A 10,250-nucleotide genomic window follows, 5' to 3' on the forward strand; every position below is an offset into this window, starting at 1 on the left:
GAATGGGTCAGAATTGCCATGTTCAATGAAAAACAATCAAGGAAGAGCCTGAGTGGAAAGGGGCTGTAAATGAGCTGCTCCGCAGCGGAAGATCTTTCACCCCAGGAGATGATGACCGTAAGCTGACTCCTCTCTGACCCTTTGGGGATACCTAATGTTGCAGTGAGAGTCAGAGTCCCCAGCTGACACCGAGCTCCAGGCGGCGCTGCCTCGGTGTTTCAAAGTGGCAGTGCCACACGGTTGAGCTGGGGATCAGCTGTGCTGCACTGCCACTTTGAATGCCGCCTCATTCCACATGCCCTATAAGAAGCCATCTTTAGGATTGTGCACTCAGGATCTAAATTTTAGTACTTTTTTGCTCTCTTAACTGCAGTGTCTGATATTTCCCCCAGATTAACACAATGAGTGTTGCTCTATTTATGGCATCTGTTATAGGCCCTCAAAGGGTTATAGTAACAGCCTGGAATATCTGAAGTACAGCCAAGTCCCTATCCCCTCAACATGTCCCCTACAGTGGCAGTTACAAGGTGAGGAGGTGACTTAAGGTATCTGTACGCGTGAGCTAGAAGGTGTAATCTCCAGCGCAAGTAAACATACCCACATTGGCCTGCTAAAAACATAAGCACAGCTGCAGTAGGCTAAGCTGTCCTGAACATTAACCTATTTGAGACCCTAGATCCAGTGATGGTAACTCAACACCACTTGAGGTTTCTCCTATGCAAGGGGAATCCTCAGCTGTCCACTTACACTGGCTTTAAGTCATCTGTGCATTGCTGCAAAGATAGCTTTGGAAACAAATCAATGTGGCATGATTCCTAGACTTGGAAGGAACAAGCAGCTGGGTCCCATTTTTGCAGAAGGAGGCTTTGAGGTTGAAGAATTAAAAGATCTTTCACATATACACATTGGTATCAGTTAAGTTACTTCAATTTGGCATGTATCTCCAAGAACTGCCTTTAAAAATGACTCCAGAATCCTCAGGCCTCATTTTTAATGGTGTGAGCATGGTGAACAGGACTTGGTTACACTTGGGTGGCAAAACTATTTTTCAAGCTAAACAAATGTTGATGCTGGCTGCTGTGCAAGTTATTCATACAGATATAGAAATAATGTAATCTTACAAGTCAGAGATCCAGATATCGCTGCTCATCCCAATCTCTGAGCCTCATCAATGAGTTTTGTGGACTATTGCCAGTTAGCAACTTGCAGAATTATGGACTAAAATTAAACTGCTCTGTACCTCTCCCTGAAAGCATTGAGGCTATGTCTAGACTACAGGCTTCTTGCACAAGAAGCATTTTGCGGAAGAGATCTTCCACAAAAACTTCTTGCGCAAGAGAGTTTCCACACTGCAAAAGCACATCGAAAAAGTGATATGCTTTTCGCAAGAGAGCGTCCACACTGCCTGGATGCTCTCTCGCAAGTAAGCAGTGATTGCTATGGACAGAATGGCCACCAGGGCACCTGCCCTTTTTCCTCTTCTCTCCTCTTGTGCAAAAAACTCCTCTTGCGCATCCATACACACCTTTTTGTGAAAGAGTTCTTTTGCAAAAAGGAGTTATTCCTCATAGAATGAGGAATACCTACACTGGAAAAAATCCTCTCTTCTTTCATTTTACTTGCACAAAAATGTGCTGGAGGTGTGGACGCTCTGTGAGCTTTTGTGCATAAATCTCTGTTTTTGCGCAAAAACTCTGTAGTGTAGTCCTAGCCTGAGAAAAAGGTATAATACTTTAATGCTGTCTAAAACAACTATGCAGTAGTTGGATAAATTACACACTATTAACTCAAATCCTTTTAAAATTAGATTTGCCCTATGTTTATTTTTAATTTCTAACTGCTTATAAATTGTATATTTGCATTTTCTCTTATTTATTCTTAAATCCTCAGCAAGGTTTAAAAATGAGAACAGAAGACGTTTCAAGTGAATTGATATTTATGAAACACAGCAGAAATGCTATCTGTCCCTCTTTCAAAATACTCCAGGACCCTTTTAACAATTTACCCCATAATGGTGAGTGATTATTTTTACACTTTGGAGAACTGTGATTTCAGAAATGTGGTAATCCATCCCGTCTTTATCCATTTATTAGTTTTAACTAAAATGTTAATGGTCTTTTTTTTTAGAAGTATATGTTCACTTTTACAGAGAAGCACAATAACATTATTTAATCAAATGTTCTTTGTCAAGGTTTGCAGATGATACCAAGCTGGGAAGGGTTGCAACTGCTTTGGAGGATAGGGTCATAATTCAGAATTATCTGGACAATCTGGAGAAATGGTCTGAGGATAAATAGGAGGAAATTTAATAAGGACAAATGCGAAGTACTCCACTTAAGAAGGAACAATCCATTTCACACATACAGAAGAGGAAGTAAAATGCAGGACAATGTAGCACTTTAAAGACTAACAAGATGGTTTATTAGGTGATGAGCTTTCGTGGGCCAGACCCACTTCCTCAGATCAAATAGTGGAAGAAAATAGTCACAACCATAAATACCAAAGAATACAATTAAAAAAATGAACAAATATGAAAAGGACAAATCACATTGCAGAACAGGAGGGGAATGCGGGGGGGCGGAGGAAGGAAGGTAAGTGTCTGTTAATTGATGATATTAGAGGTAGGGAGAGTGGGATGTTTGTGAGTTAATGGTATTAGAGGTGATAATTGGGGAAACTATCTTGGTAATGGGTGAGATAGTTCAAGTGTTTGTTGAGTCCTTTTTGGAAAGTGTCGAATTTTAAGATGAATGACAGTTCAGAGGATTCCCTTTCAAGTGCAGATGTAAAAGGTCTTTGTAGCAGAATGCAGGTGGTTAAGTCATTGAGAGAGTGTCCTTTCTGGTTAAAATGGCAAGAAACTGTTTTTTCTTTGTGATCTTGTCTGATATCTGTTTTGTGGGCATTAATCCTTTGGCGAAGTGTCTGAGATGTTTGTCCAATGTACATAGCAGACGGACACTTTCGGCACATGATAGCATAGATTATATTTCTGGATGCGCAGGAATATGTGTTCTTGATCTTATAACTCACTTGGTTAGGTCCAATAATGGTATCAGCAGAATGAAGATGTGGACAAAGCTGGCAACGGGGTTTGTTGCAAAGGAAGGTACCAGGGTTGGTATTAGTGTGGTATGTCCTGTGGTGGTTGATAAGAATCATCTTGAGGTTAGGTGGTTGTCTATAGGAGACTATGGGTCTGTCTCCCAGAGCCTCTTTGAGTATGGTATCCTGTTCCAGTATAGGCTGTAGTTTATTGATAATGTGTTGGACAGGTTTAGTTGGGGGTTGTAGGTGATGACAAGTGGTGTTCTATTGTTGGTTTTCTTGGGTCTGTCTTGAAGTAGATGGTTTCTAGGTATTCGTCTGGCTCTTTCAATTTGCTTTTTTATTTCTCTGGGTGGGTAGTTGAGGTTTATAAATTCTTGGTAGAGATCCTGAAGCTTCTGGTCTCTGTCAGTGGGATTAGAGCAGATGCGGTTGTATCGAAGGGCTTGGCTATAGACGATGGATCGTGTGGTGTGTTCTGGATGGGAGCTGAAGCATGTAGGTAACTGTATGAGTCGGTGGGTTTTCTGTAGAGAGTGGCGTCTAAAAGAAGAGGAAGTGACTGTCTAGAAAGGAGCATAGCAGAAAGGGATCTACAGGTCATAGTGAACCACAAGCTAAATATAAATCAACAGTATGACACTGTTCTAAAAAAGGCAAACATGATTCTGGGATGCATTAACAGGAGTGTTGTGAACAAGGCATGAGAAATCATTCTTCCACTCTACTCTGTATTCATTAAGCCTCAATTGGAGTATTGTATTCAGTTCTGGGAACCATATTTTAAGAAAGATGTGGAGAAGGTCCAGAGAAGAGCAACAAAAATGATTAAAGGTCTAGAAAACATGAGCTATGAGGGAAGGCTGGAGGATTGGGCTTGTTTAGTTTGTTAAAGAGACGACTGAGAGGGGACTTGATAGTGGTTTTCAGGTATCTAAAAGGGTGTCACAGGGAGGAGGGGGGAAATTGTTCTTATTGGCCTATGATGATAGGACAAGAAGTAATGGGATTAAATTGCAGCAAGGAAGGTTTAGGTTGGACATAAGGAAAAATTTCTTAACCGTTGGTGTGGTTAAACACTGGAATAAATTGCCTGGGGAGGTTGTGGAATTGCCATCACTGGAAATATTTAAGAGCAGGTTAGACAGACATCTGTTGGGGATGATCTAGATCAGTCTTTCTCAACCTTTTTTTTTTTTATAAAGTACTCCTTTCTCAAAAAAAAAAAAAAAAAAAAAAAAAGAATTATAAGTACCCCCAGTACCTACAGTTTTCAGACACACAACATTTTTTTCTACCATTGCAACATATTTGTTTATTAATTGTAGCCAGGATGGCGATGAAATTTTTGGATGTAAAAAGTACAAAAATAATAAAGCGCTGTAAAACTTAAAACAAAAATTCAGTTTTCTCCAAATTTCAGTTGTGTTGATGTACCCACCAGACTTCTCTCACATACCCCTAAGGGTACTCGTACCACTGGTTGTGAAATACTGATCTAGATGGTGCTTGGTCCTGCCGTGAGGGCAGGGGACTGGACTTGATGATCTCTCAAGGTCCCTTCTAGTTCTGGTATTCTGTGTTTCTAAGGTCATATGCCTGCTTCTTTAGAAGTTAATGCCAAAATTCCCATGGACTTCAATGGGAGTAGGATCAGGGCCTGTGCAGGATTTTTTTTAACACAAAACAGGGTAACAGTGATAGATATGTACCCAATCCAAAGTGCTCTGAAGTTACTGAGGCCAGGTCTATACTAGACCTGGCATTTTGGCTTAAGGTACACAACTCCAGCTATGTAGACTACCGGATATTGGATCAGGCCTGGTGTCACAGCTCATTTCTCCAACCTGACACTCCGAGTGCAGAGATTGGAGAACTGGCTAGTATAATAAACTCTGCAAAACCTGTCTTGGTGACTCCCAAAGACAAACTTGTTCGATCTCAGTCCCCCTGAGATCCAAAACGACAAAAGACTGGTTCCTTGTTGCCACCTCCCCCAAGTGACTAAAAGAAAATAAAAAATAAACCCTTTTCCAGGAGAGAGATCACTTGGGATGTCCCCAAGTAAAGCTCTCCTCCCTGTCCCCAACCTCTGTTTTGCTTGGAGTTGGGAAAAAAACAGAGGGAATCCGCAGAGAACAATGGACTCTACGCAGGTAACTAGGCGCGTAAACCTAAGGACACAACAGTCAACCAATACCGGTTAATCAAAACAAAAGGAAAACTCTTTTATTATCAAAACAAAACTACTGTTACAAGCATAATAGGTGACTAGGTGTTAAATAGCCATGAAGTGACAGACTCAGGGAAAATCCCTGGGCTATAATCCTTAGTTACAAAAGAGAAAATCAATTAGTCAGCTCAGACATGATTTCCAAATCCCCAAACAAGGAAAACAATAAACCCTGATGGACTATCTAAACTTTTCCCTACTTACACATTTCAAGAAGTTGGTTCTTGGAGAGAGAGAGTGTCGCCCATCTCCCTCAATACCTGGGAGAAACTGCTCTGATCTCAAACAAGATGAGAGAAAGAAAATCCCCTCTTTCCCAGTTTGAAATTCCTATCTGCATTTTTATTGGCTGACTGCCCAAATCCCCTTCCTACGTGCATTTCAAATTGCTTAACCCTTTCTTCACTCTTCAAGTAAGTTAGACTCTCTTTATCAGCTCCTATTTATGACACCTGGTAAACAGGTTTCTATTGTTAAATATATATGTGTAACATGAAGGATCATACTTAAATTGTTGGAGTTTTGTCTAGCAACATGATTTCAGTGTGGAAGCTTTTTATAACCTATGCTGCTATTTGTATTGCAGATGTGCCTGTTAAAAAGGAGAGGCGGAAAAGGAAGAAAATGAGGAAAGAGACTTGATAGGGCTATGTAGCTGACAGTGTGAAAACCAAATAGCACGTGTGCTGATTAGCTGCAAGAGTTCTGCTTTCTGTGGTGATGCTCTGAGCCCAAAGCAAAGAGAGGATCTAGAAGAATCCCAATAAATGGGAGGAGAGGAGAACAGGAACAGTGAGCTGGAGAGGAAGAGGGAGAGTGTGTGTGTGACAGAGAGAGAGAGAATGAACCATATAACATGTGCTGAAGTTGGTGTTGAAACAGAATTGCTGTTCAAAACAACCCACTGTCCTTGATCACTTAAAGAAAACTATTAAGTAGGTTTTAGCCGATTTGCATTAAACCCTTCAGTGTCCTTTTACTTATCCACTTGTCACATTGCATGACATAGAATTAGCCAATCCATAAATATGCATGAATGTAATTAAATTCTATAAAGAATCCACCCTTTATTCCAGGCTTCATGTGCACTTTAGAATGTGATATGTAAAGTTGTGATCATTGACAGGTTAACAATGTACAGAAATTGGGTGGTATGTGCTACAGCGGTTGTAAATCATAAGAAAGCAGTTGTTAGACCTAAAGAAAGAACATCACCGTTCACTCACAAATAGCCTCTTGAATCTTTTTAACTCACTTCCGCTTTTGAAGTTGGATTTTTACCTAACCCAGTGACATTTTAATGTATTTCAGCTCACACTCAGACCAGCTAGCTCCAAAAGTGAACATTTCTAGAAGAGATTTTAATTTATTTAGAAAAGTTGTGTAACTTTTCCAGGGTTTGTGGTGAGCTAGAGTTTACTAGTCTGTATGTTCAAAGCATGATCCTTTTGCTACAACTTTACTTTAGCCTGAGAGAACCTGCTGAGGACTTTTTTCCAACCTGCAGTTTGGTAGTTTTTATCATTTTATTACTTAACTTCTAATATTAAAGAAAAGTATCTAGATGAAAGTAAAAAAAATGTTTTTTATGGTGAATGGCCTATACTTCACATCTTCAAACATCTGTTTAAAACAGAAAATATCCAATAATGAAATGTTCTATCTTAAATGCCAAGAGGCTGAGAAAGGTGTGAGATTGATACCACTGAAGCTCTTTATCCACACATAACTATAAATGCTTCCCTGTACTGCACAGATAATGTGCCTCAACTCTGATCCATTTTGGGAAGGCCACCTCAAGGGGTAAGATGTTAGTTATTCAGTGTCTGTATCCATCCAGCTCTGTGCCTCTGATGAAACTGCTAAAAAGGGTTCCAGTTACTGTTGGGTGTAAAACGAACATTTGTTCCTAGACCAAAATCCTAAAACTTCTTTCACATAGGCCCGCCATCAGATGTTAGTAATGTGGAATCATGACCAGCAACTGGAACCACTGAACTAGAGGTAAAAACTTCCATTCATCAGTAACCAGAACCATACAACAAATAGTCTGGTAGCACTTTAAAGACTAACAAAATATGTAGATGGTATCTTGAGCTTTTGTGGGCACAGCCCACTTTTTCATTATACCATCTACATGTTTTGTTAGACTTTGAAGTGCTACCGGACTATTTGTTTTTTAAGTCTATCCTGTACAGGCTAACTCAGCTACCCCGTGAAGCTTCAGAACCAAACAGTCCCTGTTGCCAATGTATTTGTATAAGTGTAATTTTATCTAAAACTCTGAAAGCATACATGTTGGCTTTCACTCATGCTGTTGGATTTAAAGCATTAGTATCCCTTATAGAAACTTCTTCACAGAAATACTGTATTAATATATGTAAAAGAGCAATTATCCTGTGGTCTTAAGCACCTTTGACATAAATTAAAGATGCAGTTAATCAAAGTAATACAAGCAGCTAACTTAGTACCATAAAATGTCCCTCCCTCCACAGATAATTGCCCCATCTAGCCCCTTCCTGACATAGAACCAGAGATAATAACTGAGACTTGCAATATGACCTGAAGTGAACAAAACAGGGTTAGTTCAGTTAGTTCTCTGGGCATTTTCCCCTATCACATGGGATATTTTTAAGTAAGAACATTCAATAATACGCTTTAGAATTTGCATATCTTGTATGCTTACATATCAGTTGGGGAAAACATTTGCAATTTATGAACGAGACTAATAAAGCAAACAATGTCTTCCCTGAAAAGCAGCTTGGTAATACCATTATGAATAAAATTAATAAAATACTTGGCCTTATTTGGAAAACAATACTGTGTGCGGAATGTGATTGACGTTAAGCTACTAAATAAAAGATCTGATTTTCACCGTGCAGCTCTCATAAGTATCTTTGTGAATTCTTTTACACTCTCAGTCTTTAAGGGCTAAACATAAGAGCATAAATTTAGGATTTAGCAAGCAGATTAATAACATATGTAAATAAGAGGTGAAATTCTAGCCCCATTGAAATCAATGGCAAAGTTCCCATTCATTCCACCGTGGCCAGGATTTTACCGGAAATTTTCATTGAGCAACAGAAGATAATTCCATTGATGAATCATAGAACACTAGCACTGGAAGTGACCTCGAGAGGTCATCGAGTACAGTCCCTTGCCTTCAAGGCAGGACCAAGCTGTGTCCTTGGTCCTTGTAATAAAAAAGGAAAATATCCTAATCAAAGATGTAAGAAGGTAAGAAGGTTGGTACACCCAGAATTTCACCTACTTTTTTCTGTGTCTGTTTACAAATTTTGCAATGTTTATGTAATGCTGTTTTATTTCCAAAGTGAAATGTTTTATTTTTTTCTAATAAAAAATTTAAAATCAGTGGCAACAGTTGAGTAACTTCTGAGCAGTCTTCCAGTAATAAGGATGTATTAGAGAGAAAGAGCCTCAGGGGAAAAAACTTTCCATCGAGGAAACGTTTCATTTTCAGGCTTCCTTGGTGATATTGTGAAATAGTGTTTCAAGAATGGGAAAATCTCTCCTTGCTTTTTTTTTGAAGAAAACATATGGAGGTTTTTCTTTTGTTAGAATAAAAGAACATATGTAGTGGGCATGTGACATTTACATGTACAGCTGAGAGTCTGACAGCAACAAGAAACAGATTATATATGGCCCAGTTCTGTCATGTTTATTAATACAACTCCCACTGAGTCAGCTGGACCGTGGCCACATTAACAAACTGTTAACCATATTTTCCCCATTAGTGCAACTTCCCCAGTGGTAATAAGTAGCCACTGTAATGTAGACAGAGTTCAGATGTTCATACCATTGTGTCATCTAACATTATTTCCTATTAATATGGAAATGAATAGTTATACAAAAAGCCATACTGAGCAGAATATATTCCCACAATTACAGTATTAATTGAGCATGCTCTCCATGCACAATTTCAAGGCTGATTGTAGGCTAGCCTGGTTTGGCTGTCACCACGGAAGGTGTCAGAGTTACTGTATGAGAAGTGGAAGAGCTAATCTAGGTAAGGGTCAGGTTACATAACTTTGGTGTACACTAGGGAGTTATTTTGAAATTAACTCCCCTTATTTTGAAATAATGGGCTGGTTGTTTCAAAATAACTCCTGCTTTCCATGAGGAATAATGCTAATTTCAAAGTAGTTATTTTGAAATAGCGGTAGTGTGGATGTTCTGGTGCTGCTATTTCAAAATTACTACTCCCCAGAGTAATTCAAACTAATTACTCCCCAGTGCTTCCTGGAGCTCTAAGTTGAGGTAGTACATCCACATTAATGGAGCCAACCCTTGGACTAATTTCAAGGCTTCCCTGTAGTGTAAGCCTGCAATTTTGAAATTATTATTTTGGGAGCTATTATTTTGAAATAAGTTATTCTGAAATAATTTCCTAGTGTGGGCATGTCCGTAGTTGTAAAACTACCTGACTTCTGTCTTAACTACATCTTTCATTATTGCTACTTTGTGTGGAGCTGCACAGCCTAACCAAGATTTTCAAAACTGTGTCGGAGTGTGACTGACATTAAGCTACTAAATAAATAGTCTGATTTTTTCACCATGCAATTCTCATAAGTGTCTATGTGCAGGGCTCACCAAGCGGCGGCGAGCCCCACTCGCCAGCCGTGCAGAAGCGCATGCACTGACCACGCTGCGTGGTCCCGCCAGGCTAAAATCTACTCGTCACGTGCAAGTAGATTGCTTGATTTGTCGAGCCCTGTCTATGTGAATTCTTTTATTCTCTCAGGCTACGTCTACACTTAAGGCTTTTTGCGCAAGAACATTTGTTCTTGCACAAAAACTTGTGGAGTGTTTACACTGCACGCATGTTCTTGCATAAGTAAATTTACAGTAAAGCATCAGAAGAGCGGGCTTCTTGTGCAAGAGTTATTCCTCTCCCCACAAGGAATAAGCCCTCTTGTGCAAGAGCTCTTGTGCAAGAAGGCAATATGGA

General features: G+C 39.5%; 1 protein-coding gene across 3 annotated transcripts in view; it reads left to right on the forward strand.

Moving 5' to 3' along the window:
* LOC102460244 (uncharacterized) overlaps positions 1-8,653 on the forward strand; it is a 50,178-nt gene extending 41,525 nt beyond the window's left edge. For 2 of the 3 annotated variants that reach the window (XM_025178737.3, XM_006137575.5), the window contains 2 exons: positions 1,891-2,014; positions 5,868-8,653. In XM_025178737.3, the coding sequence (XP_025034522.3) occupies positions 1,891-2,014; positions 5,868-5,923 (180 nt within the window). In that variant the 3' untranslated portion in view covers positions 5,924-8,653. Of the gene's footprint in view, positions 1-1,890; positions 2,015-5,867 lie in introns of those variants that run through there. The other variant, XM_075923438.2, reaches the window with a different exon arrangement.
* The last annotated feature ends 1,597 nt before the right edge of the window (positions 8,654-10,250 follow it).

The sequence above is a fragment of the Pelodiscus sinensis genome, chromosome 3 (genome assembly GCF_052426305.1).
Source record: "Pelodiscus sinensis isolate ZL-2025 chromosome 3, ASM5242630v1, whole genome shotgun sequence".
Lineage (NCBI taxonomy): Eukaryota > Metazoa > Chordata > Testudines > Trionychidae > Pelodiscus > Pelodiscus sinensis.